The sequence below is a fragment of the Periplaneta americana genome, chromosome 12, assembly GCF_040183065.1.
Source record: "Periplaneta americana isolate PAMFEO1 chromosome 12, P.americana_PAMFEO1_priV1, whole genome shotgun sequence".
NCBI lineage: Eukaryota > Metazoa > Arthropoda > Insecta > Blattodea > Blattidae > Periplaneta > Periplaneta americana.
Window position 1 is genome coordinate 173,084,004 of NC_091128.1, and position 17,862 is coordinate 173,101,865.

The 17,862-nt window shown below is 36.2% G+C and overlaps 1 protein-coding gene across 1 annotated transcript in view; it reads right to left on the minus strand.

Annotated features, from left to right (window-relative positions):
* Positions 1 to 4,978: 4,978 nt before the first annotated feature.
* The window catches only part of Ms (neuropeptide receptor myosuppressin), a 99,722-nt gene continuing 86,838 nt past the window's right edge, over positions 4,979 to 17,862 (minus strand). Inside the window, exon 3 of the mRNA XM_069842590.1 lies at positions 4,979 to 5,437. Within this exon, the coding sequence (XP_069698691.1) occupies positions 5,349 to 5,437 (89 nt within the window). The 3' untranslated portion in view covers positions 4,979 to 5,348. The remainder of the gene's footprint in view (positions 5,438 to 17,862) is intronic.

The window sequence follows — 17,862 nt, forward strand, 5'->3', positions numbered from 1 at the left end:
GATACGTGAGAGGTACAAATCCATAGAATCTTGTAAAACAACACTTAGGACTGGTAGAAAACCTAAAGTAAGTCCAAGAGAAGTGAAGCAGATTTGTCGATTAGCATTGAAAGATCGAAGGGAAACTTATAATGAAAATCTGAAATTAATATTTAGATCTTAAACGACAAGAACATAATTTCCTACATAGTAATGATTATTTATTGTTAAAATATTCAGGATTTAATATAATACCTTTGTTATAACCCCATAATTAACGAATCAGTCAAGAGAAACATTTTCAATTGTATAAATCTGTGAATCAATGCAGATGTTATAATAATTCCGTACAAAAACAAAAAGTTTCCAGAATTATGGCCACCAGTGTAGATTTTGTTAGATTTTAGATTTATTTATTTAACCTGGTAGAGATAAGGCCGTCAGGCCTTCGCTGCCCCTCTACCAGGGGATTACAACTATAACATGAACAATAAGATTACAATTAATATTAAATTTACAATTACAATTACAATAAAAATTAAAGTACGACAAGAATACCTGATTAATGAAAGCTAGACATTTTATCATAGAAGTTATTTACTAAATTACAAATTAAACCTACAATAACAAAATTCTATAGTGATGAAATTACCGGATATTGAGATATTTTGTGGTAGATTAAAAGAACTATTTACAAGAAACCATGTCTGAACGAGTCTCAATTACTGACCAAGTGCCTAGTAAGTTTGCGTTTGAATTGAATTTTATTTCGACAGTCCCTGATGCTAGCAGGTAACGAATTCCAGAGTCTTGGCAGGGCTATTGTGAAAGAGGATGAGTATGAGGAGGTGCGATGGGATGGTATTGTTAGTATTGTTTCATGGCGAGAGCGTGTGTTCAGATTGTGGTGGGAAGAAAGGTAAGTGAAGCGAGACGACAGGTACGAAGGAATAGAAGAGTTCAAGATTTCGAAGAGAAAGAGAAGTGAATGTAAATTTCTTTTCTTATCTAGTTTAAGCCAACCTATTGCTTCCAGGGATGGGGTAATATGATCATATTTACGAACATTGCTTACAAAACGTACACACAAATTATGAGCACGTTGAAGTTTCATTTTGTTGTCGCTGGAGAGGTCAGTCAGTAAAATGTCAGCATAGTCAAAATAGGGAAATACAAGGGTCTGCACAAGGGACTTTTTTAAGCAAGAGGGAAGATGAACATTTATCCTTTTTAGCACATGGATAATAGAATATACTTTTCTGTGTAGTCATCAGTCTGTTGTAATATCGCAAATATGCAATACACACTTCGACAGCGTGTTTTGGCAATAACGCACTAGCTTTTGCAAGTCTGGTTCTTTCAATTCCTGCTCTACAAGCAGTCTGTATGCTCGTAAACGCGATTTCTTTGCTGCTCTGTGCCATGAGAGCAACCTCTCTCCTGGCTTAATTGACGCAACGGTTTCTTCGGTAGTTCAGTAAACGTTCTCGAACATCGTCCACACAAGCTTGAGGCATTGCAGTTCTATATTTCCCATCTCGCTAAGAAATGAGCCAGTGTTGTCTTCAGCTTTCTTACCGCCGACAAAATTGTTGGCTAGGTTGGGAAATTGCGCACGCCGAATTCTGTTCGAAATGCCCGTTAAGTTTTAACGAGGTACAGTAATTTGTCATCCAGTACATTTTCAGCACAAAAGCACGCTATCGAAGTGAGTGCTGCACGCTTGCGATCTTAAAGCGAACTAATCACTACATACGTTCTGCAATCATAGTCAATATTTTTATATTTAGTGGGTTATTTTACGACGCTTTATCAACATCTTAGGTTATTTAGCGTCTGAATGAGATGAAGGTGATAATACCGGTGAAATGAGTTCGGGGTCCAGCACCGAAAGTTACCCAGCATTTGCTCATATTGGGTTGAGGGAAAACCCCGGAAAAAAACCTCAACCATATAACTTGCCCCGACAGGGAATCGAACCGGGGCCACTTGTTTTCGCGGCCAGACGCGCTAGCCGGTAGTCAATATTAATATCAAGATCAACAATGGACGACAATCGTGTCAGGGGTACCAATATAAATTCTCCCAGAACCACAGAGATCATAATATTAAATTTCGAAAAATGATGGTTTATATGAATCACTCTGTACAACACTGTACATGACCTAAACCAGTGAAGTCTAGGGAATTGTGTAGTAATAGAATGTAACTGTTCTGAAAAATAAATTGCAGATCTCTTGCGGCAGTATTTAAAGTTCTATTTGTTATTACTAGAGACGAGAATTCTATGCAAATGCACGTTTTTATAGGAACATAGGACATAGCTGAAACTTAGTACTAATCCATTTCATTACTTTCCGGTTCCAAATATGTGTACTTTTCTCATGTATATTTGCATGTTGTCCACACCCGTGGAGTAACGGTTAGCGAGCCTGGCCGCGAAACCAGTGGCCCGGGTTCGATTCCCGGTTGGGGCAAGATACCTGGTTGAGGTTTTTCCGGGGTTTTCCCTCAACCCAATATGAGCAAATGCTGGGTAACTATCGGTGCTGGACTCCGGACTCATTTCACCGGCATTATCACCTTCATCTCATTCAGACGCTAAATAACCTAAGCTGTTGATATAGCGTCGTAAAATAACCTACTAAAATAAATAAAAATAAAAAATATTTGCATGTTCTGGCCTTTTTGGGGATAAAAACATGCATAATGCATATTTTAAGCAATTTTTAGCTTAATCATGCCTATAATATATCTTATATTCAGTTTAAATGCATGTTTTGATGGTTTTGAGTGGACACCTAAGTTTCTAGATTTTTATAACTCCCATTTTAGTTTCAGGAATCAGTATTGAAGAAGGAAAAGAAAAAAAAAAACCTAACTAAAAGAAATCGTTCATTAAAGTTTGCACCCATAGCTTCTTGCAATGAAGAGAGGTCATTGTCTGTCTAAAAAAAAAAAAAAAAAAAAAAAAAAAAAAAAAAAAAAAAAAAAAAAAAAAAAACATATTTACTGACAAGCGCAAGAACCCCATAGAAACCAATTTAGAAATGTTGTTAGTTGTTAACTGTGCATTAAAAGTGAAGTGAAATAAGAAATTTGAAACAAAAATAAAAGTGCATATTTTAATGAAATTTTCGTTTGATCGTGCATGTTTCATATTTTGATAGTGCATGAATGCATGCATATTTTGGGATTGTATAGTGCATGAAATTCTCGTCTCTAGTTATTACATTATATTTCACTGTGATCTTAAACTTTTGACTGACACTGTACTATAAATAAAATGATAACTATAGTCCCGCCGCTCTAATTTCTGGCAGCCAATCGCGTTGCAGGTCGGCTACATTTAAACGTGTGCGTCTTGTGATTCGCTTATGAAGACGTTATTCATTTTTAAGGCTCGCCCGCCATTTTGGCTCTTTCGTTGGCGTTCGCAGAAAGCACACGAAGTTGTTATTTGCCGCTCAATTATTTGCTGAATTACTGTGCGTTTGATTTATTATCATAGGAACTACGACATGATGATGTTTAACGGTGTGGCAAATAGATTCCTCGTCTGGTAGCTCGGCAACGAAAGAACAAAAATGGCGAACGATACTACCTACCTAGACTTTATAGAGCCTTCACTTCCTAAGACGTAAGCAAAGAGGAGGAGTCACGCCGGGAATAACAGCGTCGCGACTATAGTGTGAAGATATCTGTAGTGATGGAAATATTCATGCTATCACACACATATCAGCATCGGACTTCCTTCTTGCCATCAGTAATAGGCTATATTCTTTGTGTGACACGCTAAATTATCATGGCTTAATTTGTCGTCTTTCTAATACGTTACATTTTAAAAAGTTGTTAGAGCCTACAAAAGTATACTTTTCATCTCTTAATGGGGGTTCCTGTGATATTCCTACTTGTTTTAACTGTTTCAAATCTCCTCCTTGCTGATAAAATATATTTTATGCTCGACCATGCCGAAATGTAGTAATTATACACCTGTTAGCAGCCCTTTAATGGACCTATTCATTAAAGTTCAGGTGTTCCACCAATCAGAAAATACCATTGTAGCAATATGAAAGCACAAGTATCGATTATTCTCGGATATGCAATCGAAAGACATCTAGTTGTTACTATAATAACTAGCGTTAATTGTAAATAATATTCAAATAAATTCAATTTGTCGTCTCGTTTTTCAATGTCTAATTCAATTTCAAGGTTATATCACGATTAATGTTTATTTTACTCTCTAGATTATATCAAGGTCAATGTCGACATTTGTTTCTCGAAAAAAATCAATACTTTCGCGTCTGCTCACATCTCACAATTTACGAGATATTGCACAAGGTCAGTTCCACTCCTCAGTCAGATAAGAATAACATGAATACTTATGAATAATTTCAAGTTAGAAATATGGTCGAGCATAAAAATTCGTATGAAACTTGACTATAATGGTAATTAAGACGCCCGTATGAAAATTATGAAACTCACTTGCGCTCGTTTCACAAACATACTCGCGTCTTAATTACTACCATTATAGGCTCGTTGCATAATGTACTATTATTCTTTCCTAATGAAGTGCTTGCTACCAAATTCTTCTATCAAATCAGTGATCTCCAAGCGCCCAGCTTTGTTCTGGCATGTTCACTGAACAGCAGACCTGAAGTGTGTACGCCGCGCTATTGTCCATACGTACCTACACTGTTGCGGGTTGCTTAGAGTGTGTATAACCAAACGCAGGTCTCTAGTAATTAGTGTGTATTAGGATAGTACGAGGTCAAAGACAAATCTTCAAGTTACAAAACTAATAAACTCACACGTGTTAAATCGGAGCAATATTCATTCGAAAAATGATATTTTATTGAACTGAAGTGTAGCTATTTTTAATAGCTTTGGGAACTGGAAGAAAGGAGGAGTTGGGTCGCTCATTCAGGCGATATGGGACGAGATGGGGCTCCCAGACCGCCTGAATGGGGGGGGGGGGCGCAGAGCAAAATATACTGCGTGAGATGCTGGAAGCATTTATTAGAACAGCGAGGAGAAAGTAAGTGGGAGAATTGCACAAGACATAGCGACACATTTCAAGAAAAATAAATTGAACATACTTTATTATTTGTAATGTTTACCACACTGATTACACGTACATAGTCTACTGATTTTTTAATAATTTTTTTGTTTTTTGTGTTTTCCAAAAAATTGCTACAGCAGAACCAGGGTCTCTGCCCACTCCGCGTACTTCAGCCGTGTTTAAATCAAGCCCTTCCGGGCAGTTATTTGTAGAGAGAAGTGGTCGGAGTGGGGCGGGAGGGTAGTATGTTACAAGGGTCGGCATGTATGTATGTATGTACACAGTCCGCACGCACAGTCAGTCTTCTCTAGCGCCTCCGTCCGAACCTGAGGAACACGTGGTCGACGTCCTGTCGCTTCACGCCGGGGTCCACCAGGGGTGCGTTGTCCCTCACGACTGAAATGACACAAGCACAGGCAGCGATTAGTGACTACAGTCCTGTACAATCGCTATAGAGTAGGTATGTCAATTGATTAACTTAGAAAGCATGATGGAATATTCAGATTGTCAATTTCTATAAATGAATACAATATAATATTTTATTACTCAGTCAATGATAAATCAATGTAAAATAATGACTTATTTTATAGTCATTAAGTTTATATACATGAATTACAAAATTGCGAACGTTTTCGCCTATTCAGGCATCCTCAGGCAGAGTTATACAATATCTCAATGTCACATACGTAGCTATTGGTGGTGAGTACTATTTGAATTAATGATGTACAAGCCATCTCCATTAATAAAATGTAATATTACAGGTAGTAAACTTAATAATGTTAAAAATGTTAAAACCATTTAGTAATTAAACTTCATAATATGTGGAACTCTTGTTCAGTCCTTTGAGTGGTGAATATCTGAAATGTATAAAAAATATAATAGAAATGGGAATATCAAATGTAAATTGTAATCGAATTGGATATTTTAAAAGTACTCACGTCGATTTAAAATGTGACAACTGCATAGTTAGCAACTGTATGGATTATTATAACATCCTGTGTTTAATGTAAATTATCTGTAATGAAATAATAATTAATATCAATTTTAGTAAAATTTGAAAAATTAATTGGAGGGCTAAATTATGGAGGTACTTACGTAGTGGTGAGACGAGTTCCACATATTATGAAGTTTAATTACTAAATGGTTTTAACATTTTTAACATTATTAAGTTTACTACCTGTAATATTACATTTTATTAATGGAGATGGCTTGTACATCATTAATTCAAATAGTACTCACTACCAATAGCTACGTATGTGACATTGAGATATTGTATAACTCTGCCTGAGAATGCCTGAATAGTCGAAAACGTTCGCAATTTTGTAATTCATGTATATAAACTTAATGACTATAAAATAAGTCATTATTTTACATTTATTTGTCATTGACTGAGTAATAAAATATTATATTGTATTCATTTATAGAAATTGATGCCCACAGGAGCAAGCGCGCGCTTTAGAGCCCAGGAGAGCCTGAGCGCTTTACAGCGGAAAGGAAAGATACAGACGAAAGAGGTGGTATACTGGGTGTTCATTTCAAAGTGTGTCATGACGTCACTGTTGTGAGTCAGCGATTTGAAGCGAGTTTCAGCTTTTATGTCAGAGAAGTTGCCTATTAATCAAGGCGTTCAATCTGAACTTGAGAACGTGTATGCTATAATTGTACGTCGTAGCAACAGATGGCGGTCTGTAAAGTCTGTGTGCTACCATAACCTCTTTCGAACTGTGTTTTGCGCCGGCAAGTCGTACGCAGGGTATTTGTTATCATCGGTTGCGTACGGCAACATTCCACAACACAAATCAAATGCTCCGTGTCCATGTTGACCGTCGAAGTTAATGTCAACAAATACGTAAGTAATCGTCTTTACTCTCTCCCCATATCCCGACAGTAACAAAAAAACTCACCTCAGTACGTGTTTCCAAACAGTTCACATTCCTGCCACTACCGGCGTTACCGTACGCATCGGTACTTACTCTTCAGAATGAACGCCGTACTTGCTAGGCAACTTCTCTAGCACATAGGTAATACGCCTCTGCGGACGTGTAGGAAGATTGAATTTTCTAGGCTCATCGGCTAGCCACATGACGGCATACAGCGAGGCATGACACACTTTGAACTGAACACCCAGTATACCGCTTGGTCGAGCTATATTCAGGGATGGCCAACACTGATTCAATAGATAAAGGGAAGAGAACTTATTAAAACTGTATCCATGGTAATTTTTAGATTTGCCTGACAAATATAAGTGCATTATAAGAATGTAAGTTTTAATTTTAATGCTCATTTTTCACAAGTTTGATTTTTTTATTCAAAAGAAATATTTTCTCAACTTTTCGTATAGAAAAGTGAAATTTTCAGGTATAGGCTTATTTATTTAGTAGCCTTACAGAATGTTTTCGTAAATCTAATATACCGTATATACGTATTACTGAAGATAATGTATTGAAAATTTTGAAAATATTCGCGTGGAAATTGTTTGTAAGGAAATGAATTAACAAAGCAACTACTGTTACATCATAAGCAAAAGACACGTGCCCATGTGTTGTAAAAATGTCAGCTCTATAGCTTCAAGAAAATAATTTAATATTTTGATGATAGGAAGTTGCTCACAAATATCACCTGAAAAGCATAATGCGATAAGAGTTTTGTTATGTAATATTAGTTACACTTAAAACAGATACAGTACCTAGGTAACTTTGCTTTGTACTGTAATATTGTTTTGATTAGTTTATTGATTACTTTTGTAAGGCTAAAGATACCATCAATATAAATTACAGCTTATCATGTCATACTCAATCTCTTTCTTTGGAATATCACTTTCTTTATGAATGATGTGTTTCATCCACTTAAAACAATATAATATGGAATTTAAGTGAATATTCCTTCTTAACTCTCTATTATGTTATTAAGATTTAAAACACAAGTGCAATATTAAGAAATCAATGTTAGTACTTTTGTTTTACAGACAATATAGATAATATTAAACAGAAAGAAGCCATATAAAAATAACGACATAAAATTTCACGTTCCGTTTGAAGTTCGTGCACCACTGTTTTCTTAATCCAACAGGTTGCTTATTCATATACACAACCATTCCTCTTTCCATACTTAGCGCTTGCACGACGTCAAGGTCAGAAAAATGCTCTTGCTTTGACATCACTGTTGTAGAAGATTCCACGCTAAGAAAAAAGCATTGGTTTTATAGGCCTTGCCTAATACATTGTACAAGCTATATAGTAGGTAGACGTTTCTATGGCAACTGATTACTTCATGGAATAGCCTCATATGCTCAATGTTTTTTTTCTTAACCTGAAGTTCTCTAAAGGAATAAAGGAAACAGTATATCGCCTGGCCTGTAGACAGTATGCAAAGCTCTTCCATCTTGCGGACTGCCTTAGTCTTTGAGTTCGTTTGGGTGGTCGGCTCTGGGGTATAAAAGATATTTCACATTCAGTCATCCAGGATTCTCTGGAAGAAATTATTGATGATGCAACTAATACTGATGTTCAAGATACAGAAGCTACTTCAATATCTCATTCCAGCAGAAAAATTACGCCTATGCCAACAACACAGAGGGAGTACCATCAGAGGCAAGACGGAGGCTATGTTTTACCCTATACATGTCTAAATTAATTTTATACTGGCATTACGATTAATATAATAATTTATTAAATTTAAACTTTGATTATGATCAAATTGAGAGATTTGTTGTAAATTTATTATACTTACTTACTTACTTACTTACTTACTTACTTACTTACTTACTTACTTACTTACTTACTTATCGCTTTTAAGAAACCCGGAGTTTCATTGCCGCCCTCAAATAAGCTCGCCATCGGTCCTTATCCTCAGCAAGATTAATCCAGTCTCTATCATCATATCCCACCTCCCTCAAATCCATTTTAATATTATCCTCCCATCTACTCTCTACTTTCCCAAAGATCTTTTTCCCTCCGGCCTCCCAACTAACATTCTATATGCATTATTGGATCCGCCCATAGATGCTACATGCCCTGCCCATCTTAAACGTCTTTATTTAATGTTCCTAATTATGTTAGGTGAAGACTAAAATGCGTGCAGTTCTGTGTTGTGCAACTTTCTCCTTTCTCCTGTAACTCCATCCCTCTTAGTCCCAAATATTTTCCTAAGCATCTTATTCTCAAACACCCTTAGCCTCTGTTACCCTCTCAAAGTGAGAGTCCAAGTTTCACAACCATACAGAACAACTGGTAATATAACTGTTTATAAATTCCAACTTTCAGATTGTTTGAATCGCTCCATACAGAAAGGGCTTTAGTCCATTAGACCTAGTTTTGAGAACACTAAAGAAAACATTCTGTAAATGCCTACTCTATTCCTTTCTGCATAGAACTCTGAGCCGACGCTTCAGTTTCTATCTTTCCAAGCATTGGACTGAATACCTTTCTGCACAGGCCGATGGAGCCACCCATAAAGATATGATTTCCATCTATATCTCGTTTTTTAAAATTTGTGACTGAAGCCCTTTCTGTATGGACCGATTCGTTTGACAGCAGACTGGATTACAAAAGCTTCTCAACCGAATAATAACACGCATTTCCCATATTTATTCTGCGTTTAATTTCATCCCGAGTGTCATTTATATTTGTTACTGTTGCTCTAAGATATTTTAATTTTTCCACCTCTTCAAAGGATAAATTTCCAATTTTTATATTTCCGTTTCGTACAATATTCTGGTCACGAAACATAATCATATACTTTGTCTTTCCGGGATTTACTTCCAAACCTATCTCTTTACCTGCTTCAAGTAAAATTTCCGTGTTTTCCGTAATAGTGTGTCGATTTTCTCCTAACATATTGACATCATCCTCATAGACAAGCAGCTGATGTAACCCGTTCAATTCCAAACCCTGCCTGTTATCCTGGACTCTTCTAATGGCATATTCTAGAGCAAAGTTAAAAAGTAAAGGTGATAGTGCATCTCCTTTCTTTAGCCCACAGTGAATTGGAAAATCATCGGACAGAAACTGGCGTATACGGACTCTGCTGTACGTTTCACTGAGACACATTTTAATTAATGGGACTAGTTTCTTGTGAATACCAAATTCAATAAGAATGTAGTCATTATTATAGTTATTATTATTATTATTATTATTATTATTATTATTATTATTATTTATAAACACTTTTCAGAATATCAAAGAGGATGGGTTGTACAAAACATCTCATGTCACAACCTTTTACAAAAGAAGATACGTCGTTTGTTCATTAAATTCATATAAGTATGGAATCCACGTCGCACTTGAATTACATCAAACTCCACATTGCTTTCTGAATCATTAGACCACATTCAGAAAACTTGAAGTAAACTTGCACCTAATTTGACACTCAACTTCGGACTAGTACGTTTTCACTACTATTATCACTACTTCTTATAAGTGATAGTTATTTATGAAACAAGACACTTGTACACTGGTTTGAAAATACTTGTACCATTAGGTGATACAACTTGTTACTTGTAACGTACGGCAGTAGTTTCATAAATCACAATCTTGTAAAACTAGTCAAGATAACAAGGCAAACGCTGGTATTACAAGACTGTTAATTTTTATGAAACAGGCTTATGGTGTTCTGTCTAGCCTGCAAAACATTAGGGGTAACTGCTTGAACGTCGAACTTTCGGTCAGATGCTCAACCTTGACAGATGTTCTCTGACCGGTTGAATTGTAGACCACGTACATAAGCTGCAATAATATTAAATTTTAGTATTTTAGTGCGATATGATGTTGAATTCTGTTCTGCTTTTAACTTTATTAGTTTTGCTATTTCATATTATGTTGTGAAAGACAAATAGTTTGCCCAAATCATGACTATGGAAAAAATAGTACCTTTACAATGTAGACCAACGGTTTCTTTTGGAAATACGTACAGACGGACAATAAGTTCACATACCGTGTCGAACAGTGTGACCATGTTGATGTTACGATCTGTGGAACCTGTCAAGCCTGACTCCAAACTGTGTTGCTATAGGAATAACAAAAGACGGGCAAGCGGCGTTCTGACATTTCGTTCATAAAGCAGGTGACACCAATAGATTATAAAGAATTATAAACTTATTTGATGGTGATATAAAGCTCGTTGAGCATACAATTTTAGTCTGGAAGCGTTGCATAGCAACGGATTCCCATATGCTATCTACATTCGTGGCGTTGGCTGGTTGTAGTCAATGCTCTATGTCTCGAGCACACAGAATTTTTGCCTCCTAGCTGGAATTTTATTTTTAAAACTCTGCTGGACGCGCTTTTAAAATGCCGCAAATTCATAAGGCTGCGTAACATTTTTCTCCTCATAGCAGAACCACGTAACTGTAAGGCAAATTACAGGGAAAGTTGGTGTAATTTTGTGCCTGGAATACCAACATTCTTGTTGCTGGCATATTGATACAGTTGACGCTACTAAGTTATTTTCTTGAACTATGAGCGGCAGTTTTCCCCCCATCTTCATATCAAACGCCAATTATTACTACAAATACGTTGATTGTATTAGACCTACTTCACTCTAACATACAGAGAGGAAGTGAAATAATTCTTCAGATTTTCAGACCTAATAACTCATGTTGTATGTAACAAAAAAGTGTAATATTATTTTGATGGAAAGTCTATAGTTTTCTAATTTTTTTTTTCAAATGTTTAACACCTTCTTATTTAGTAACTTTTGTGAGTATGATCATGATTTTAGTCCGTATCGATAGAAAATCTAATAAATAATAATTTATCCCTCTGTCGTATTTCAATAGCGTGGACGGTTTTTGTGTAATTCTAATTTTAAAACCACTTATTTCAAGTCACTGAACGATGCGAGCAGATTGTAACGTTGTAGTCAGAAAGGGAGGTGAAAGGTAGTTCACCTAGGGAGACAGACCTGAGTTCGTTCACCTCTTACATCTCTATAACGAGAAGAAAGAGCAGTGTGTTAGCGGCGATGTTGTTAAACTGCTGAAATTTCCAACTCAGTTTTCTAATTAACCGTGAATTTAATGAAAAAACGTGTTATCCGAGCCCGATTAAAAAAAAAATATATATATATTATCAGAGACTGGAACTTTGGCACAATGCCTTTTTAAATGTGTTAAATATATCTTCATTTTGAAAGTAAATCTGTACGAATTATACCTCTGTGATTGAAACGTCACAGTTTTATGTTGCCCTTTTCTGCCTTTTTTAATATAAATGCCTAATTTACAAAATAAATGCTTTTTTTGTCTTTAGATGAAATTATTGGGGATAATCAGTGCGGTTTTAGTCGTAATAGATCGACTATTGATCAGATTTTTTTGTATTCGACAAATAATGGAAAAAAATGGGAGTATAAGGGTACAGTAAATCAGTTATTCATAGATTTCAGAAAGGCATATGACTCGGTTAAGAGGGAAGTATTATATGATATTCTTATTGAATTTGGTATTACCAAGAAACTAGTTCGATTAATTAAAATGTGTCTCAGTGAAACATACAGCAGAGTCCGTATAGGTCAGTTTCTATCTGATGCTTTTCCAATTCACTGCGGGCTAAAGCAGGGAGATGCACTATCACCTTTACTTTTTAACTTCGCTTTAGAATATGCCATTAGGAAAGTTCAGGATAACAGGCAGGGTTTGGAATTGAACGGGTTACATCAGCTTCTTGTCTATGCGGATGATGTGAATTTGGTAGGAGAAAATCCACAAACGATTAGGGAAAACACGGAAATTTTACTTGAAGCAAGTAAAGCGATCGGTTTGGAAGTAAATCCCGAAAAGACTAAGTATATGATTATGTCTCGTGACCAGAATATTGTACGAAATGGAAATATAAAAATTGGAGATTTATCCTTCGAAGGAGTGGAAAAATTCAAATATCTTGGAGCAACAGTAACAAATATAAATGACACTCGGGAGGAAATTAAACACAGAATAAATATGGGAAATGCGTGTTATTATTCGATTGAGAAGCTTTTATCATCTAGTCTGCTGTCAAAAAATCTGAAAGTTAGAATTTATAAAACAGTTATATTACCGGTTGTTCTTTATGGTTGTGAAACTTGGACTCTCACTCTGAGAGAGGAACATAGGTTAAGGGTGTTTGAGAATAAGGTGCGTAGGAAAATATTTGGGGCTAAGAGGGGTGAAGTTACAGGAGAATGGAGAAAGTTACACAACGCAGAACTGCACGCATTGTATTCTTCACCTGACATAATTAGGAACATTAAATCCAGACGTTTGGGATGGGCAGGGCATGTAGCACGTATGGGCGAATCCAGAAATGCATATAAAGTGTTAGTTGAGAGACCGGAGTGAAAAAGACCTTTGGGGAGGCCGAGACGTAGATGGGAGGATAATATTAAAATGGATTTGAGGGAGGTAGGTTATGATGGTAGAGAATGGATTAATCTTGCACTGGATAGGGACCGATGGCGGGCTTATGTAAGGACGGCAATGAACCTTCGGGTTCCTTAAAAGCCATTTGTAAGTAAGTAAGTAATTTGATTATTTATCTATTACTTATTAATTTGCTATTAAAAATTGCCTACAGGTATATTTTAATTTATTTCTATAACCGGTACAATGAAAGTGACTTCACCGAATGTATATTATTGTCTTTCAGTCGGTTCATATTCTCTTTGCAACAATGAGTGCTGCCGTGCAAAAATGTATAACAGTAGGCGTTTTAATTATCGCTTGTGTTTATTTGACAAGGCAACAATGAGTGCGGGTCTGACGTTATTTTTAACGGTTATTTTGCTTTCAGTTTTCATTGCGACGTCGTTGTAGCTAGCTAAATATTTCACATCGCAACATATCAGTACGACCAAACACAAAAATGCACTTTCCAAGGCTACTGGGAAGAAGATTTCTTTGCTTCCAACAGTAATTTTATTGCAGCATCGAGCCGAAAATCTCAATTTTCATTCGACTTATGTAAAGATTTTCTTGCTGCCGAAATCTCTTTGTGGAAAGTGCAAGGTTGTGGGTCTAGTGAAAAGTTTTTGTAATTGACTTTTATTGCGTATTTTAGTCATTTATAATGCCTTTTTGCCTGAATGATTCATGATGCCTGAACTTCTAGTCACTGTATATTATTGTACGTAAAGATTAATTTTTGGTCCTAAAGATTAATAACCAATATATTATTGCATGTTAGTTGCTTTTTTAAATGTATATGCACTGTATTTTTAAACTTCTAGGGCCATATTCATAAACATTCTTAGTATAGGCTTTCGGTGGATGATCAGCGAATTAACGTTTTTCGTATTTATTAACCAGCGTTAGCGATATGTTATGATATGAATCCTGTACAAGTAACCAGTCGATAACCGGGGCTAGTTTAGCACGCTCGTAGCATGGGCTAACGAAATGTCTATGAATACTACCCCTAGAGTTCATATTAACCTGATTTGTTCATTCTATGTAGCATTATAAGCAAAGAGGTTGTCTAATTTCTAATCAAAACACAGTTCCGGTAACTCAGTTTTATCAAAGTTTTTGGTTATCCGAGATAGTCTTGGTCCACATTAACTCGGATAATCGAGACTCTACTGTATACGTTTTCTATTCATTTAAGTGCATCCTATCATCCCTTTCAATCTACAGGATTATTTCTCTTCCACCCTGTATATAGCAGTATTCTGATAACTACGTACAACAGCTTCAGTGCTGCAGGCCTATTCCTGCTGCTGTTATGAACGCGTCCATTTCGCAACGTCTTCTTTAGTAACTTCGTTAGTAATTCATTTCCGTATTTCGATATTTTCTCTCAGCGTTGCCATGTCATCTAAAGTGCTAGTTCAAACATTTTTAAAGGAATTTTGGCCAGTGTATGGGACCGGTGCCCGCCCAGCACCGTGATATATTTGAGAAGCTACATTCAGTAGCGAAATACGTTTATTTGAAGGTACAATACCAATTTTTAAAAACAGTATTTATTATTATTAAAAATGGTATCGTTTATGAAAGTTCATATACTAAAATCCCAATTGTGTTGTTTTATTAATACGTGTGAAAATCCAATCAATTACTAAAATAAAATAAATAGCAATTTACTATCGGTGCGGAAGGATAGGCCTATAATTTGGATGACGGATCAAATCCAGTTTTGAATTTTGTGACATGAACTGTTTCTGGCAACAAAAGAAATTGAAATAAGGAGTCTTAGCTGTAAGTCAACGAGTATTTGAACACATTACCTCTCCCAGGACGGCCCATAGAGGGGAGGGGACACTACTCGAGTTGGTGGGGCACAGGGAACCGGCCCGATTTTTAGATGTTATTTAGAGAGAGAAAGATACAATATATTCAAAAACATTTTTTACAAGAAAGAAGAATTCTGTTAAATCACATAGGTCTATTATTAGTCTACAATAGTGATTATTTTTTAAATAATCTTTCAGAAATAGGTTATTTTGAAGGGTTATTTTCTTCTTTGTGGGGATATTATAATAAAATTTCCTTAGCTTGTCTCAGTACTATATTTAAATTATAAAATTTTAACATTCATTAAATATTCGCGAGAGGGAGGGCCCCGACAAATGTCTGTGGTGGGACCACAATTTTTACACTTCAATACTGGTTTGATAACAGTGATTGGTGGTTCCAAGATGATTTTTTATTTTATTTTATATCATTCAAATCCTCCTTTGGTTAGCTTGAATAAATCTAACGATGACAATATTTTCGTTGTGGCAAACTTATTTTAAACCCCAAACATCCTTACAATCCCAACTATACTCACAGCAAGTCATGAACAGCATAAACGTTTCACGCACTTGTAGAAATTCGATGAATCCCCTGTCATTTCCCCCCCTCCATCCTATCTTTAACCACAACAGCACATCTGCAGACCCTTCGCGGCACCCGATTGAAAATCACTGCTTTATGGATCCCTTGAATATCTGCTTAGTAACTACAGTTTAGTCTTTAAGGTAACAATAGAATGATTAAACTAGTTCCAGGAAAGCAAGAGATTGATTTTGCTAAAGTTGTCATAGTGACTAGCACGCGCGTCTTCTTTTGTCTTGTCCCAATGGCTCGGCTAATAAAATCTATAATAATTATGCTCTCTCTTTCACCTTGGTGTAATTCACCCAATGCAGAGGGATCTCCAAAATGGATGAGTTCGCTGCTATGGATATTAATACAATTTACGAATACGGGACAAGTTGACGTTAATGTGAATGCCATTGAAATTGATTCCAGCTGTCACTCCTCAGTCTGAGGTGCTTGAGGTTAATGAGGTGCAGTGGAGGGGGTTAATATTCTGACAGCTTGTTTGCAGAGCTATTTCCTGCATACGAACATTTCCCGCTATTACTTTGTTACTGGGATCATTTCTATTTTTGTATTGCATATGCGCTGAATTTCTGTTTTTGTTATTATTATTGTTATTTAGTTTAGTAGGTTATTTTACGACGCTTTATCAACATCTTTGGTTATTTAGCATCTGAATGAGATGAAGGTGATAATGCCGGTGAAATGAGTCCGGGGTCCAGCACCGAAAGTTACCCAGCATTTGCTCATATTGGGTTGAGGGAAAACCCCGGAAAAAACCTCAACCAGGTAACTTGCCCCGACCGGGAATTGAACCCGGGCCACCTGGTTTCACGGCCAGACGAGCTGACCGTTACTCCAAAGGTGTGGACTATTATTGTTATTATTATTATTATTATTATTATTATTATTATTATTATTATTACTACTACTATCAATATTATTATTATTATTACTACTATTATTAATAAGATAATCCCACGCGAACGTTTCTCAGCAATGAACGAGCTCTTTGACGCTAGATTGATCAAGAGGAATCGAATTTCACTGGTACCACAGTCTAGTATATACAGTTACGAAGCTCAATACGTAGGGAATATGCATCCATAGATAGTTGCTAACCACTAGGATCGCTACTATCGCCTCATTACAGACAATGCGAAATAGTACCGGCACAGTCTATTGTTCCTAGTATCCTCAACAACTCAAGCTTCGTGACTGTATATACTAGACTGTGTAGTTAAAAGTATGCTGCTCAAAATTAATAATCTTCTACGTTCATTTGTTTTATTCGTATCGTCTCTGTTTCGATGTATCGCCAATCGAGTAATTACGTGTGACTCTCAGTCTCAACATGCAACAATTATTAATTACAATAATTGCACAATTAATTACTATAAGTAAAAATGTTTACAATAAAATGAAACATGTTGAAAACTGTAGATAAGGAATGATAAAAGAGTTGAAAATAAATTGTTGTTATAACCTCAAATGTTCAGTTGTCTTTTATTCCAAGGAGCCTTTTATTCTTATCATTTCTGCTTCGATTCAACTGTTTTCCTGGATGTTATTTTTATAAACTCGAATGTTTAGTTGTTCAGAATTTCAGTTGTTCGGATTGGGATTATCTTGCAGACTACAATTAGTGATAATAGTTATCCTCAGATAATTTAGTTTCGCTTTTTAATATATATTATTTTAATGTACCGAAGTACATATGATATTCCCATGCAGATATTCTGCGTCATCATACGATGAAAGAGTAATGGAACGGAGAAAAATTCTCTCCGGCGCCGGGATTTGAACCCGGGTTTTCAGCTCTACGTGCTGATGCTTTATCTACTAAGCCACACCGGATACAACTCCGACGCCGGTTAGAATCGTCTCAGATTAAGCTCCAACTCTTGGGTTCCCTCTAGTGGCCGCCCTCTGCACTACGTCATAGATGTCTATGAACGCAGGACCGAAGTCCACACATGTGCTGAGGTGCACTCGATATGAGTGACTAGTTGGCCGGGATCCGACGGAATAAGCGCCGTCT